The 17,578-nt window shown below is 40.6% G+C and overlaps 1 protein-coding gene across 1 annotated transcript; it reads right to left on the reverse strand.

The window, feature by feature from the left end:
* Positions 1 to 257: 257 nt before the first annotated feature.
* On the reverse strand, positions 258 to 16,555 carry slc2a5 (solute carrier family 2 member 5; the record flags this gene model as incomplete). Its single annotated transcript, XM_079239712.1, has 12 exons — positions 258 to 482; positions 13,181 to 13,308; positions 13,522 to 13,597; positions 14,591 to 14,692; positions 14,826 to 14,936; positions 15,126 to 15,313; positions 15,388 to 15,513; positions 15,596 to 15,748; positions 15,837 to 15,961; positions 16,053 to 16,213; positions 16,306 to 16,404; positions 16,511 to 16,555. 12 exons carry the CDS (start codon positions 16,553 to 16,555, stop codon positions 258 to 260), a joined length of 1,539 nt encoding a protein of 512 aa, XP_079095838.1.
* Between the last annotated feature and the right edge of the window lie 1,023 nt (positions 16,556 to 17,578).

Consider the following 17,578-nt stretch of genomic DNA (forward strand, 5'->3'; position numbering starts at 1 on the left):
TAAAGCTTACAAAAAACTTGCTGTTTTGTTTAATGAGTCATGCACATAATTCACACCTCTACAGCTGAATGAAGTGAGATCAGCTCAGTATTTTTAGCAGGCACTCAAATAAAGATATGTTGCCACAAACTGCACAGAGATTATCAAAATTCCTCATAAGATAAAGAGGAGAAACTAAATTAAACCGCTGAAGTCCTTTTAGTCTCCTCAGCCCCCACTGTGAAGACTTCCTCTCCGTTCAATGCTCTCATTCTTCCTCAGAAGGCCGTGACCTTTTCCGCGTCCTCTGGGCTTTTTTTGCTGTCTGTCAAAGGTACGTTGCCATCACCCAGTTTGATCTCTGTTTTGTTCCTCTCAGCGAACATTTGAGAGACCTCCAGGAAGGTCTTGTTCTTGGTTTCTGGCACCACCAGCCAGACGTAGACCAGCGTGATCAGACAGACAACAGAAAAAACAATGAAGCTGTAGGGACCAAGGCCTCTCTGGAGGGAGAAGGAGGAAAAAAAATGTGAGTTTTTTGTCAGGGTGAGAGCTTGTAAATATAGAGATAGCTGGATAGCGACATCTGCTCTGATACTTTTTTTTTTCCTTTTTATGGGAATACTCTTTTGTTTAGTCCCTTCTATCTAAACACATTCCTCACTGGTTTGCTTTTCTACACTGAAAATGTTTCTGTTTATCCTCAAGATTATACCCCTCTGTCCATTAGGAAGAAACACATTGCTCACTCAAAACAAAAACACTGAAGTGGATGCATTCCCTGAAACGAAAAGGTCATTATTGGTGCTGTGAGAAACTTCCCACTTTCAGCAAATAGATGTGAAAACTGTTTTCATATTTGAAACCTGACACACAGAGTGCTAAATGTTTTAAATATTTCACTGTCTATTCATCGTGCAACACCATCAGGTGAGTGTCTGATTGGTCTCTGCAGCATGGAAAAGACTCCGATGCTGCAAATGACACAAAAATCACAAATAACTCAGAGGGATGGAAAAATCTGTAATTGTGCCTGAGCTGGGAACTTGATGAGATTCATGTAATTTTGATATCTATTAAGTTAGTATATGCTTGAGCACTAATTCTGTCATTTATTCAATATAAGCTGCTGATGACATGCAGAATTTATCACCACTGAGTGTTGTCACTTTTGCTCGGTGTGTGTTTCGCCTTTAGGCAGAACAAATGAGTTTCAGCAGGCAGTTTTTATTGAGCCACGGCTGCATGAAATGGATCGCCAAGAATACTAATCTGGAAAATGGAAAATAATTGAAAACCTTTTCAAACGAAACTAAAACTTTTTGTTCACACAACAGATATGATTAAGAAGTATTGATAATATTGAACAATGTCCAAGGATTCATATAAGAGAGCTATTGTTTTGTGAATAGGTACAAATAAATGGCAGTTTTTTTTGTTTACTTTTGTTTTCTTTTATGGCATTGGGCTGTTGTGTAATACGACCTGTTTGTGTGTGTATGTGTGTGAATGGTGTAAGAAATATGTCATGTAACATAGAAAAGACACCGGGAAGTTTAGCAACTGATGTTTTATTGGGTAATGTGAAGCTTATTCAATCAAATTAATTAAAAGGAATATTTAGTTAAGTTGTGCAACTGAATATTTGTCTTCTTTCTTTTGCCTGAGATTGTTAATGCTGTCTTTGTGCTTTTTATTACACCAATAGCAAAGACTAGTAGTCCATCTGGTCAGACACAAGTTGTAACTTGAAAGTGTAAGTTTGGAACTTTTACTGTCTAAATGAATAATTATGTAATTATCTCTTAATCTTTTCCTCTGTTATAGTAAAGATGCTTACTTCTTGAAGTCAACTAGCAGAGAAGAGAATCTGCAAATGCTACTGTCCCATTTGAGGGTGAGTTCAAAATGGCAGCATATTCAGAAGTCACAAGATGTTTATTCTCCAAAGCAACAGGAGATTTTGGACTGAGTATCCTCCCAGTATCTTCCGTTCTTCTGCAAGTATTCCCCCCACTGCTCAGACTAAAGACTTTTTCACATCATTTCAGTTTACATAGAGTGTGACACCCAAACAGATACTTTTGCAGTGTTTTTGTATTTTATTGTTTATTAGTTTTTTTTAATTAGTATTTATATTTTGTAATATATAAAATTTATATTATTTCATATTTTGTATCTATTTTGATTTTTGACTTTTACTTAGTTATTTTGACATTAGGAGCTTATTCTATCTGCTTAGGATTATGACTGCCTGGTTTATGTGTGATGTGGGTGCCAGTCAGGGGATGAACACAGAAAGACACCAGATAAGGCAGTTAGTTTTATGTATAAGACAAGCATGACATTTGATCTCTGGTCTCATACTGGCTGTTGCCATTCTGCCTCTGCAAGTGGTGTAAAACTGCTGGAGTAGGTTGTAACGAGCTTAGATTACTGAAGGGTCTTTTTTCTGTGACTTTTTCTGTTGAGCCACACACACATTCATTACTGGTAGTGTTGTGTGGCACACAGCATTTACTGCTGATACAGTAAGGATTTATCTTTGATGTGCTGGAACGAATCCAGGACTTGTGGTGATGACTGTGTTTACACATGAGACAGTTAGCATTACCATTGTTTCTCATTAGTGTCCACAACTGCTGACCAGAGAAATTATGAGAACAGTCGCATTAAGATCATCATAAATAGTTGTGGACCAGAAAGTTTGATTTTTTTTTTTTTTTTAATGTGAAAACAGGATTTTGCATTACCAGAGGGTGATCTTTATGTTTAGCCAATCTGAGAGATGCGAAAGAGATGCTTGAAAAGAAAGGGAAACAAAACAAAGGAGAAAAGAGAAAGAGAAAAGAAAGAAGAGAAATAAAAGAAATAAGATTAGAGAAGAGGAAGACAGAATTCTAATAATAATGAACAAAGTTCTCAAAAGAGAAGCAGTTGATCTAGCAGAGCAGAGAGACTAAGTTGCAACTAGTCCTAATGTATTGTCATATGTTAATTATCCAGGTTCAGTCAATAAACTGAATTCATGGTCACACTTTTTAACCTTTAAGCTGATTGCAGAGACACATGTATTTTGCTGATACACCAATCTGAAGATTCGAGTGCTAGCCAACCTTTCAGAGAAAACATTTGCAACTATTGTCAGCAACAGATACGACTGTGTTTACACATGAGACAGTTAGCATTACCATTGTTTCTCATTAGTGTCCACAACTGCTGACCAGAGAAATTATGAGAACAGTCGCATTAAGATCATCATAAATAGTTGTGGACCAGAAAGTTTGATTTTTTTTTTTTTTTTAATGTGAAAACAGGATTTTGCATTACCAGAGGGTGATCTTTATGTTTAGCCAATCTGAGAGATGCGAAAGAGATGCTTGAAAAGAAAGGGAAACAAAACAAAGGAGAAAAGAGAAAGAGAAAAGAAAGAAGAGAAATAAAAGAAATAAGATTAGAGAAGAGGAAGACAGAATTCTAATAATAATGAACAAAGTTCTCAAAAGAGAAGCAGTTGATCTAGCAGAGCAGAGAGACTAAGTTGCAACTAGTCCTAATGTATTGTCATATGTTAATTATCCAGGTTCAGTCAATAAACTGAATTCATGGTCACACTTTTTAACCTTTAAGCTGATTGCAGAGACACATGTATTTTGCTGATACACCAATCTGAAGATTCGAGTGCTAGCCAACCTTTCAGAGAAAACATTTGCAACTATTGTCAGCAACAGATACACACACTCACACACTTTGTAGTATAATTTATCACAGTTTCCTTTTTTCTCCTTCTGTATCTGTCTGTCTTTGTCTGATGCAATCTGTCGTCTTGAGGCCCTTCACAGGATCTCTACTCTTATCCATCATGATAAAATCAGGAGAGACCCACCCACCAATAACAATAAAAATTAAAACCGCAAGCGGTGATATAGGCCCTCGCACCATGGCGCCGCTCGGCATCATGCCACCGCCTCCCCTGGCAACATCCTTCCCATGCCTCTCTCAACCTAAAGTTCAGCCAGACTGCACTTCAGGCCATTTAGGTCTTATGAACGGTCACTTCCTGTCACCAAGGGGCGGGGCTAATTTATATTCTAATTATTGACATACAGAAATGTGAAGGATATGACTGGCATCATCTGTAGCAAATTTGGTGCAGGTTGGTTGTTTTTTGTGGGAGTTATGTCAGTTTTTCTTTTCATTGCATCACATCTGCTTTGCTACCCATCCTCTCCTAAACGATATCCCCTATTAAAAGAAATAGCACAACTTTTAATAACACATGCCTCTTGAGCATCCTGACTCATTTGGGTTAAAGTTAGACAAAATTCTTTGGAGAAGTTCCTCAAAATGCATGGCAAAGAAAATGACAGAAATTACCCCAAAAATGGCACCTTTTTCAACATGGCCGACTTCCTGTTTGATTTAGCCCATATGTCCAAGAGACTTTTTTGAAGGTACTGGAAGCATCTACAAGTGTGCTGAATTTTATCCATGTCAGTCAATGTAGTGGGAGGGGCTAATTGATTAAAATATTGTTGGGGGCGCTATGGATCCATTTACTATCTTTTCCACTATGTTGTAATTTTACTCTATTAAGGACATAACTGTCATGAGTCATGGCAAGTATGGTGAAGATCAAAGGTTTCATGGCTTTGTTACAGGTACTTCCTGGTTCATGATATCAGACACTTGTTGTTGCCAAGGGGGTGGGGCTAATTCATAGTCGTATTATTGCATTGAATATTTTGTTCATCATGGGACTGGCATCAAATGTGTCGATTCCTGTGCTGATATGTTGTTTTATGTGGGAGTTTTATCATTAAGTCTTTGTTAATGAGACATTAAACTTTGAAGGCCCGCCGCTCCTAAACTAAATCTTCTATTTGAAGAAATAACACAACTTTAAATCACACATGCCTCCTGAGCATCCTGTGCAAGTTGGGTGTCAGTTGGACAATATCCCTAGGAGGAGTTGTTTAAAATGTATGGCAAAGAAATGACCCCAAAAATGGCACCTTTTTCAAAATGGCCGACTTCCTGTTGAATTTAGCCCATATGTCCAAGAGACTTTTTTGAAGGTACTGGCAGGTTCTCCAACTGTGCTGAATTTTATCCATGTCGGTCCATGTAGTGGGCGGGGCTGATTGATTGAAATTTTGTAGGGGGCGCTATGGAGACATGCTCCATTTATTCCATAATGTTTCAATGGGGCTTAGTTCAGGGCCTTACTGTCATCAGTCATGGCAAGTTTGGTGGCGGTCCAAGGTTCCATGGCTTGGTCACAGGTACTTCCTGTTTCATGGCGTTGGACCGCCATTCGCCATGTCCCGTTTAGCGTAGCGACTTGAGGTTTTTATTGTGGCATCATGAAAGGGTTTGACATGTTTTGGAGGAGTCTCAAGTGTTTGGGACCATTTGCTTAGAAGCATGACCCTCAAACGTGGAAAAAAACACTTCCTGTTGTAAGTGGGCGGAGTTTAGGTCTACACCAGCAATGGTCACAGTAATCTGTTCAGGACTGATCCCTTATTAATCCCTATAAGTTTTAGGGTGATCAGATCAAAATTGACAATTTTATAGTGATTTATGATGTCACGCCGCCGCATGGAATTTCGCCATGGCGTCACGGGCACGCCGTGCAGCGTAGAGCAACGTCCTTTATCAGATCTCTTCACCAACATGTTTTGTGATGCCTGAGTGAATTTGGGCCATGTGGTGTCCACCAAGCCAGAGTTATGGGTGTGTGAGCAAAAAACAACACTTTTGACCTCCAGGGGGCGTGGCTATTTCATAATCAAAATATTGACATATATAACTCTGTAGGAGGGGACTGCCATCATATCTAGCAAATTTGGTGCAGAAATGTTGCTTTATGTGGGAGTTATATCCGTTTAATTTTTAATGGCGAGACATCAAACTTTGAGGCCCCGCCCCTCGTAAACTAAGTCTCCTATTAGAAGAAATAACACAACATTTAATCACACATGCCTCCTGAACATCCTGAGCAATTTGTGGCTCAGTGGGATAAAAGCCCTAGGACGAGTTCGTTAAAATGCGAGGTGCTAAAACGCCAAAATATTGACTTTGACCTAAAATGGCCGCCTTCCTGTCGACATTTCACCATGACATTAAGAGGATTTTTTGTTCGCCCTAGCATGTAGATCATGTGTATGAATTTTCATAAAGATTAACGACATGCAGTGGCGGGGCACCTAAAATAGGTGGCGCTCTCATTCAGTTTCGCCCAAACATTCTGGAGCACCTCAAAATATCAAATTTTTCGTATTCCCTTGGGGGGGTACGCAAAATTTGGTGAGTTTTCGAGCACGTTCAGGCCTCCAAAAAAGCACGCGAAGTGTCCGAATAAAAATAATAATAATAATAATTAAAACCGCAAGCGGTGATATAGGCCCTCGCACCATGGCGCCGCTCGGCATAATGCCACCGCCTCCCCTGCCAACATCCTTCCCATGCCTCTCTCAACCTAAAGTGCAGCCAGACTGCACTTCAGGCCATTTAGGCCTTATGAAGGGTCACTTCCTGTCACCAAGGGGCGGGGCTAACTTATCATCTAATTATTGACATGCACAAATGTGAAGAATATGACTGGCATCATCTGTAGTGAATTTGGTGCAGGTTGGTTGTTTTTTGTGGGAGTTATGTCAGTTTTCCTTTTCGTTGCATCACATCTGCTTTGCTGCCCCGCCTCTCCTAAATGATATCCCCTATTAAAAGAAATAGCACAACTTTTAATCACACATGCCTCTTGAGCATCCTAACTCATTTGGGTTAAAGTTGGACAAAATACTTAGAAGGAACTTCTCAAAATGCATGACAAAAAAAATGACAGAAATGACCCCAAAAATGACACCTTTTTCAAAATGGCCGACTTCCTGTTTGATTTAGCCCATATGTCCAAGAGACTTTTTTGAAGGTGCTGGAATGGTCTATGAGTGTGCTCAATTTTATCCATGTCAGTCAATGTAGTGGGCGGGGCTGATTGATTGAAATATTGGAGGGGGCGCTATGGAGCCATTTACTATCTTTTCCACTATATTATAATTTTACTCTATTAAGGACATAACTGTCATGACTCATGGCAAGTATGGTGAAGATCAAAGGTTTCATGGCTTTGTTACAGGTACTTCCTGGTTCACGATATCAGACACTTGTTATTGCCAAGGGGTGGGGCTAGTTCATAGTCATATTATTGCATTGTATATTTTGTTCATCATGGGACTGGCATCAAATGTGGTGATTCCTGTGCTGATATGTTGTTTTATGTGGGAGTTTTAGCAATAAGTCTTTGTTAATGAGACATAAAACTTTGAAGGGCCGCCCCTCCTAAACTAAATCTTCTATTAGAAGAAATAACACAACTTTAAATCACACATGCCTCCTGAGCATCCTGTGCAAGTTGGGTGTCAGTTGGACAATATCCCTAGGAGGAGTTGTTTAAAATGCATGGCAAAGAAATGACCCCAAAAATGGCACCTTTTTCAAAATGGCCGACTTCCTGTTGAATTTAGCCCATATGTCCAAGAGACTTTTTTGAAGGTACTGGAACGTTCTCCAACTGTGCTGAATTTTATTCATGTCGGTCCATGTAGTGGGCGGGGCTGATTGATTGAAATTTTGTAGGGGGCGCTATGGAGACATGCTCCATTTATTCCATAATGTTTCAATGGGGCTTAGTTCAGGGCCTTACTGTCATCAGTCATGGCAAGTTTGGTGGCGGTCCAAGGTTCCATGGCTTGGTCACAGGTACTTCCTGTTTCATGGCGTTGGAACGCTATTCGCCATGTCCTGTTTAGCGTAGCAACTTGAGGTTTTTATTGTGGCATCATGAAAGGGTTTGACATGTTTTGGAGGAGTCTCAAGTGTTTTGGACCATTTGCTTAGAAGCATGACCCTCGAACGTGGAAAAAAACACTTCCTGCTGTAAGTGGGCGGGGCTTAGGTCTACACCAGCAATGGTCACATTAATCTGTTCAGGACTGATCCCTTATTAATCCCTATAAGTTTTAGGGTGATCAGATCAAAATTGACAATTTTATAGTGATTTATGATGTCACGCCGCCGCATGGAACTTCGCCATGGCGTCACGGGCACGCCGTGCAGCGTAGAGCAACGTCCTTTATAAGATCTCTTCACCAACATGATTTGTGATGCCTGAGTGAATTTGGGCCATGTGGTGTCCACCAAGCCAGAGTTATGGGTGTGTGAGCAAAAAACAACACTTTTGACCTCCAGGGGGCGTGGCTATTTCATAATCAAAATATTGGCATATAGAACTCTGTAGGAGGGGACTGTCATCATATCTAGCAAATTTGGTGCAGAAATGTTGCTTTATGTGGGAGTTATATCCGTTTAATTTGTCCTGGCGAGACATCAAACTTTGAGGCCCCGCCCCTCGTAAACTAAGTCTCCTATTAGAAGAAATAACACAACATTTAATCACACATGCCTCCTGAACATCCTGAGCAATTTGTGGCTCAGTGGGATAAAAGCTCTAGGACGAGTTCGTTAAAATGCGAGGTGCTAAAACGCCAAAATATTGACTTTGACCTAAAATGGCCGCCTTCCTGTCGACATTTCACCATGACATTAAGAGGATTTTTTGTTCGCCCTAGCATGTAGATCATGTGTATGAATTTTCATAAAGATTAACGACATGCAGTGGCGGGGCACCTAAAATAGGTGGCGCTCTCATTCAGTTTTGCCCAAACATTCTGGAGCACCTCAAAATATCAAATTTTTCGCATTCCCTTGGGGGGGTACGCAAAATTTGGTGAGTTTTTGAGCATGTTCAGGCCTCCAAAAAAGCAATTCATTTATTAGGAGAATAATAATAATAATAATAATAATAATAATAATAATAATAATAATTAAAACCGCAAGCGGTGATATAGGCCCTCGCACCATGGCGCCGCTCGGCATAATGCCACCGCCTCCCCTGGCAACATCCTTCCCATGCCTCTCTCAATCTAAAGTGCAGCCAAACTACACTTCAGGCCGTTTAGGCCTTATGAACGGTCAGTTCCTGTCACCAAGGGGCGGGGCTAATTCATAATCTAATTATTGACATACAGAAATGTGAAGGATATGACTGGCATCATCTGTAGCAAATTTGGTGCAGGTTGGTTGTTTCTTGGGGGATTTATGTCAGTTTTTCTTTTTGTTGCATCACATCTGCTTTGCTGCCCCGCCTCTCCTAAACGATATCCCCTATTAAAAGAAATAACACAACTTTTAATCACATATGTCTGTTGAGCATCCTGACTCATTTGGGTTAAAGTTGAATAAAATTCTTAGGAGGAGTTGCTCAAAATGCATGGCAAAGAAAATGACAAAATGACCCCAAATATGTTACCTTTTTCAAAATGGCCGACTTCCTGTTGGATTTAGCCCATATGTCCAAGAGACTTTTTTGAAGGTACTGGGAGCGTCTACAAGTTTCCCGAATCATATCCATGTCAGTCAATGCAGTGGGCGGGGCTGATTGATTGAAATATTGTAGGGGGCGCTATGGAGCCAGTTACTATCTTTTCCACTATATTGTAATTTTACTCTATTAAGGACTTTACTGTCATAAGTCATGGCAAGTATGGTGAAGATCAAAGGTTTCATGGCTTTGTTACAGGTACTTCCTGGTTCACGATATCAGACACTTGTTGTTGCCAAGGGGTGGGGCTAATTCATAGTCCCATTATTGCATTGTAGATTTTGTTCATCATGGGACTGGCATCAAATGTGGCGATTCCTGTGCTGATATGTTGTTTTATGTGGGAGGTTTAGCAATAAGTCTATGTTAATAAGACATCAAACTTTGAGGGCCCGCCCCTCCTAAACTAAATCTTCTATTAGAAGAAATAACACAACTTTAAATCACACATGCCTCCTGAGCATCCTGTGCAAGTTGGGTGTCAGTTGGACAATATCCCTAGGAGGAGTTGTTTAAAATGCATGGCAAAGAAATGACCCCAAAAATGGCACCTTTTTCAAAATGGCCGACTTCCTGTTGAATTTAGCCCATATGTCCAAGAGACTTTTTTGAAGGTACTGGAAGGTTCTCCAACTGTGCTGAATTTTATCCATGTCGGTCCATGTAGTGGGCGGGGCTGATTGATTGAAATTTTGTAGGGGGCGCTATAGAGACATGCTCCATGTATTCCATTATGTTTCAATGGGGCTTAGTTCAGGGCCTTACTGTCATCAGTCATGGCAAGTATGGTTGCGGTCCAATGTTCCATGGCTTGGTCACAGGTACTTCCTGTTTCATGGCGTTGGACCGCCATTCGCTATGTCCCGTTTAGCGTAGCAACTTGAGGTTTTTATTGTGGCATCATGAAAGGGTTTGACATGTTTTGGAGGAGGCTCAAGTGTTTTGGACCATTTGCTTAGAAGCATGACCCTCAAACGTGCAAAAAAACACTTCCTGTTGTAAGTGGGCGGAGTTTAGGTCTACACCAGCAATGGTCACAGTAATCTGTTCAGGACTGATCCCTTATTAATCCCTATAAGTTTTAGGGTGATCAGATCAAAATTGACAATTTTATAGTGATTTATGATGTCACGCCGCCGCATGGAACTTCGCCATGGCGTCACGGGCACGCCGTGCAGCGTAGAGCAACGTCCTTTATAAGATCTCTTCACCAACATGTTTTGTGATGTCTGAGTGAATTTGGGCCATGTGGTGTCCACCAAGCCAGAGTTATGGGTGTGTGAGCTAAAAACAACACTTTTGACCTCCAGGGGGCGTGGCTATTTCATAATCAAAATATTGACATATAGAACTCTGTAGGAGGGGACTGCCATCATATCTAGCAAATTTGGTGCAGAAATGTTGCTTTATGTGGGAGTTATATCCGTTTAATTTTTCCTGGCGAGACATCAAACTTTGAGGCCCCGCCCCTCGTAAACTAAGTCTCCTATTAGAAGAAATAACACAACATTTATTCACACATGCCTCCTGAACATCCTGAGCAATTTGTGGCTCAGTGGGATAAAAGCTCTAGGACGAGTTCGTTAAAATGCGAGGTGCTAAAACGCCAAAATATTGACTTTGACCTTAAATGGCCGCCTTCCTGTCGACATTTCACCATGACATTAAGAGGATTTTTTGTTCGCCCTAGCATGTACATCATGTGTATGAATTTTCATAAAGATTTACGACATGCAGTGGCGGGGCACCTAAAATAGGTGGCGCTCTCATTCAGTTTCGCCCAAACATTCTGGAGCACCTCAAAATATCAAATTTTTCGTATTCCCTTGGGGGGGTACGCAAAATTTGGTGAGTTTTCGAGCACGTTCAGGCCTCCAAAAAAGCACGCGAAGTGTCCGAATAAAAATAATAATAATAATAATAAACGCTGCAATTACAATAGGCCTTCGCACCGCCAAGGTGCTCGGGCCTAATAATAAACGCTGCAATTACAATAGGCCTTCGCACCGCCAAGGTGCTCGGGCCTAATAAACACTGCAATTACAATAGGCCTTCGCACCGCCAAGGTGCTCGGGCCTAATAAAAGCAAGAAAAACATATCACAACCATCCTCAACAAACTGAGACCGTTCCCCACCCCAGCCAGATTAAAGAGAAGTGAAAAGCACATTTGATTTCGGGTAAATTATTACCACAGTTTCTCTGCTCCATGGGCTTCAAACAGACTAATGGACATGTCAAATATCTGCTTTGGATGGTAAAACACCCTTTTCATGAAAACTCCTGACCATACATTTCATTCAGATCAGATCAGATCAAAGCTCAAGGGAAAAAAAAAAAGAAAGAAAAAGGAAAAGATAAAAGGAATGAGCATTTCCGCTCAGTTTCGAGGTGGTGTGGTAACTGGGTTTAGAGAGGACAGGAGGGTGTCAGGGGTCTGAGAGGGTGTAAACGATCCAGTTCAACGCAGAGACAGAGTATTACTATGGTGAATTGGGCACAAGATCAAAAAGGCGGTTTGCCATCTGTCTAATCCACGACAGAGCTGACTCTGACATGGATAAGCAGTCATGTGACCATTTGACACTATGATGATGAGACTATTTTGATTTCATACCACAGATAATTAATACGTGTATGCAAAACACTGTCCATGCACTGAAATTCTGTATCTTTAAGGTGGTAAAAGTAAATATAAGAAAACCTCAGTTCTAGTTCTGCACATAAGACAAGGTCACAACCTTGTTACAAAGCCACACACACGACATATCCACACAAGACATACACACATGAACTCATATGCTCACATAGAATCTCCTTGCTACAGATTCACATGATGTGAGTAATAACAAGTATAATATGATTTGTTGCACCACGTTAAGCTTGACAGCAACGTGGAAATGCAGAGTTTCGTGTCGAACTGTCAACCTTTCACCTGAACTTACTGTACTGTTGTTGTTGGAGAGAAAATCCTGTCTGTTAATATGCTTGACCCACTTCTGTTGAATGTCCCTGTCTCTGTTTGCCCAGGGAATTTATAAATCTAAAGGTCTCAGAAAGGGGCAGTCTTCATAAATTTAAGGTCTGTGCTCTTTGCATTCAGCTTTTCTCCACAGCTGAAATTTTCCACTGCTGTTAGAACAACCAATAACAGTGCATGGCCTCCTAGATTCCCTTAACATTGTTTAGCAGTGAGTAGTATGAAGCAAAAATGACACAACTTTTCATCAGAATTGCTTTGTTACTGACACACAAGGTTCACCTCAAAAATGGCAGGCAGTCCAGTTCCAGCCTTTGCTTGGATTAGTCTATAGATAGCCTGTGGCAGGCAGTTTTGAACTTCCATAATTTTTGTCAACGTCTCCAACCCATAATGTGAGAGTGACACAGGATGTGTCACTTTTCACTTTTTTCAGGAAGTTGAAGGCGACACATCATATAAAGCTCTTCTCACTCATTTCACACAGTGTATTTAACCAGCCATTTCTGCAACCTCACATCCTCTTTGCACTGATAACATTCACCAGATTCCCAGGCTAGTGTAATGAAATACTCATACATTTCATCCATAAGTACAGTAGATATAAATATAATCTAAATCATGGGCATTGCAAATTATTACATTGGAAAGCAGATGCAATTTAGCTACTCATATTCCTGGTCAGCATTAAGAAATACCTGTAACTATAAGATGCTGAAATAAAATTAAAAAAAAAAGTGTTTTTTTTACTCTGTCAGTGTATGTTGTGTAACCAACCTTCATGAAGGGGAAGACAAGACCAACAGTGAAGTTGGAAAGCCAGTGGACACAACCTGCAACCATGAAGGCCGCAGGTCTGGCCGACTGCCGGAACATCTCAGTGGTCACCACGTTAGGAATGGGGCCTGCAAAGCACAGACGTGGATAACCACAACCAAAACACTGGCAGCATACCATCAGTTTGAGGTCCCTATGAGGCTGCTTATGTCTCAAACAACTGAGTGCTAATTTACAGAATAAATAATTACATGTCTGCTCAGGTCCAAACAACACTTCAGTTAATGGAGCACCTGTCTATAATCAGTGTGTGTAGATAATCACAGGTGTGTCAGACTCACTGGGACCTATTGCATGTCCAATGACGTAGATGAAGACACATGCAATGCTGATGTAGGGCATCCACGTCACACTGTCCTGTCCACAGAAATAAGCAACTGTAGTTGTCATAAACAAGTCATTGATGGTTACCAAGATGACATATGAGTCTGATATCAGACTGTTAAATGCCTTTCCTATTGTTAATGATGGATTCTGGATCAAAGTGAATTTGCAGGTTTGCAAAAGCTGTCTGATTGCAGCAGATTTCTGTATTAGCTTTGCTGTCTGACAGAATGTCCCTAATTTTGGCTATATTACGTAAATGAAAGAAGGCTGTTTTAGTAACCTGCTTAATATGTGGACCAAAGGACAGGTCAGGGTCAAATATTACTTCAAGGTTTCTCACTGTAGCACTGGAAGCTAAAGTAATGCCATCCAGGTTCATTACAAAACCGGAAAATTTAGCTCTGAGTTTTTCAGATCCAACGAGAATTACTTCAGTCTTATCTGAGTTTAAGAGGAAAAAATTTCTAGACATCCAAGTCTTTATGTCTATGAGACAATTTTGTAGCCTATTGGGCTGATTTGTTTCATCTGGTTTAAAGAATAAGTATAGTTGAGTATCATCTGCATAACAATGAAAGTTTATTCCATGCTGTCTAATAATTTTGCCTAAAGGGAGCATATATAGCGTGAAGAGTATTGGTCCAAGTACAGAACCTTGAGGAACTCCATGACTTACTGTAGTTTGGGAGGAGGACTTGTCATTTACATGAACGAACTGAAGTCTATCAGATAAATATGATTTAAACCAGCTTAACGCTGTACCTGTAATTCCAATCACCTGTTCTAGTCTTTGTAGCAGAATGTTATGATCGACTGTATCAAATGCAGCACTAAGATCAAGCAAGATAAGTACGGACACAAGTCCTTTGTCTTATACTGATGGGAATCATCAGAGTATACCTACAGCTAGTTTTCAAAACTAATGGTCTGACATCAGTGTAATGCTGCTGAGTGCTGATCCACTGGAGGGCAGCAATGGCACATTTTAAAGGTCTGAATTGGATTGCAGCTCTCACATGTTACCTGGAAGTTGAGGGCGACAGTGAGCAACACACAGGCCCCGCAGCAGATCCCAAATCCCAGAAGGAGGAGCCATCTTCTGCCTGATGACTCCACAATAAAGACCTGAGAAAGCAAATTCAGAGAAAATTCCCTGCTGGGACGATAAAAAAACAAAAAAACAACAAAAAAAAAAACAACAGAGAGAGCACATTTTTGCTCTTCTTTAAGTTTTGGTTCAGCTTTTCTGGGTACTCACAGCAGCTATGGTCATGACGACATTCACTGCACCTGTTCCCACTGTGACGTACTGGATGTCATTCTGATTAACTCCTGCAGTGCCATAAATGCTGTCTGCATAGTAGTAGATCTGAGAGAGACATGCATTATGATTAAAACATTTGACTGTGAAAACCAATAATAAAGATACACTAGACTTTTCTTTTTTTGTAGAAAAAGGCTGAAAGAAGCCAAAGCAGTGAAAATACATCCCAAAAATTTAAGCTAAAACAAAATTGTTTTACATGGTCAATTGGCCGCAAAGATAGACATGTCTCACCGCGTTGACCCCTGACAGCTGCTGGCCCATGTTCATGATGATGATGGAGACCAGCTGCCAGCGGAGAGAGCGCTGGGACAGCAAAGTGAGGACGGACAAGCGACCCTCTGCCCGCTCTGACTGGTCCTCAAGATGCATCTCTGTCATCTCTGCATCTACATCTTCCCAGCCACGCAGACGCTGTAATGCTTAGAGTACCGAGACACTATTACCGGTATCTGCCTTCTTTTGGCTCTAATGTAAAATATTTTTGTTTTCTTACCTTTCTTTGCTTTCTTCTCATCTCCCTTCTGGATAAGCATGTACCTCGGGCTCTCTGGGAAAAAAGGCAGCAACAACAGCTCCATCACAGCAGGGATGCCAGTCAAACCAAGCATGAGGGTCCAACCTGAAATGAAGATGAACACAAAAAAATTACCTCTTCTTTTCAAATCAGCTTCTATTATAAGGATATGTGTCGGTATCTAAACCTGTGCTGTTGCCTAATATGTTTCTGATGCCCAGCACTTGTGCAGCAAGAATGCCAATAGTGATGAAGAGCTGTGGTACGATGCCAAGGGCCCCCCTCAGGTTTTTGGGAGAGAGTTCACCCAGATACATTGGCACCACGTTGGAGGACAGACCTGCAAACAGGGATGAATGCAGGAATGAAACCCACCTTCTATTCATGTTTGACGCAAAACAAATGGCTGAAAAAAAATCCCATCCAACCTGCACATATGCCCACTATAAACCTGGCCACAATGATGATCTCACAAGAATTAGCAACCTCACTGACTCCCATCATGACAGCAGGTACAATAGAGAAAATGTTGTTGAAGAGGAGGGTGCCCTTCCTATTGCAGGGTTGAAGGAGATCAAATAAACACACTGTGCAGTTGTGACAAAACATCCTTTAAGTCCTTTATTGTATAAAGGAGTTTTTACCTCCCTAGCTTGTTAACCAGAGGAGCCACCATTAGGGAGCCAAAGAAGCCACCAAGAGGGTACATGGATACTGACAGAGACCAAAGCAGAGTCAGGAGGTTGTCCTCTATCTGTGTGCCATAACGCTCCATGTAGGTAGCATTATAAAACTGCTGCATGTTCTAATAATAAAAAAGAGCAGGACAATGCTGAGAAAAACACATGTCAACGACACAAGCCTGGGTATGACTTTCTGTTAGAGTGTTGTGGTCACCGGTGCTGGAGAGTTAATGACAGCCACGTTATAGCCATACTGAAAGGATGAACCAAATGCAGATATGAGTGTAGCCAGTCCCAGGACTGCAGTTAATCTCTGTCAGGGGACATTAAGAAATTATTTAGAGCCTCTTTATCATCACAATAATCATCCATCATGATTGTTGACATGACCTGATATTAATACCTTGACTTGAACTCACCCCTCTCCTCTCCATTGGCTTTTCCCATTCCTTATTTTTAACCATGGCTTTGTTTGGATGTGTTGTCACTTTCAGCCGTCTTGATGGTGTGTTTGGTTGTTATCGCACCACTGGATTCAATGTGCCCTTTAGACAAGAGATCAGAGAGCATGGCAGCAGTTTACAGCTCTCGTGTTGCTGACTGAGCTCTCAGGTTGATGAATTTTTTTTTTTTTTTCTGAATGCATCGGACTCAGGATATTAAAATCTGCCTTTGGAGTAATCATTATTATTATTATTATTATTTACAGCTCTGGAATTTCACCACACTGTTGACGGCAAATTAGTTTAACGGATGAGTGTTACAGCTGTAATTAAAGTATAAATGATAAGGATAAAATGTCTTTATTGGGTATCCAACGGCAGTTGGCTTTGGTTACATTAAAAAAAAGTTCCTAAGACTTCAGCAATGACCCTTGTAGAGTTTGAAGATTTACCTGCTTTCTACATCACATTTAATTCCACACTTCCAGTGGCAGACAGAGGTAAATTTCTGTAGAAATGACACTTGCGATCTGTTTTTATCCAGTGGATTGTAATACCCCTTATTGCTTCTTATCTCTAAAGCTTAGCTTGCTTGTCGATACAACGTCCCTGAGGCTGTTTGCACTTAAAGCTGGATGCCATATACACGAGGGAGGCCTTGTATACGCAGTGGCCTATATGCCCGTAAGCAGATAATGCCAGTAGGGAAAAGGAATCATTACAGTTTTAATGCTCAGTGAAAAAGATTATATTTCTTTGTGTGTGTGTGTGTGTGTGTTGCAATCATGACCAAAACCATTCTTTAAGTGCCCCTACTTTCATCTATTTACAGAGAGAAGCAACTTTGCAATCTGATCTAAGTTCTATTGAATTTCTTTCTATTTTCATTTTCAATTCATTTGATTGAATTTCTGATTTGTGTTCATTTTAATGGATTTTGAAAACAGGTGAAAACATTTTTTTTATTCATGCAGATTTTTCAGAGATGTAAAATGATTTAACACAAGACTTCATTCCCTAAACAGGGCACTTTATGATACTGCC

This window comes from Telmatherina bonti (genome assembly GCF_933228915.1).
Source record: "Telmatherina bonti genome assembly, chromosome: 4".
NCBI classification, from domain to species: domain Eukaryota; kingdom Metazoa; phylum Chordata; class Actinopteri; order Atheriniformes; family Telmatherinidae; genus Telmatherina; species Telmatherina bonti.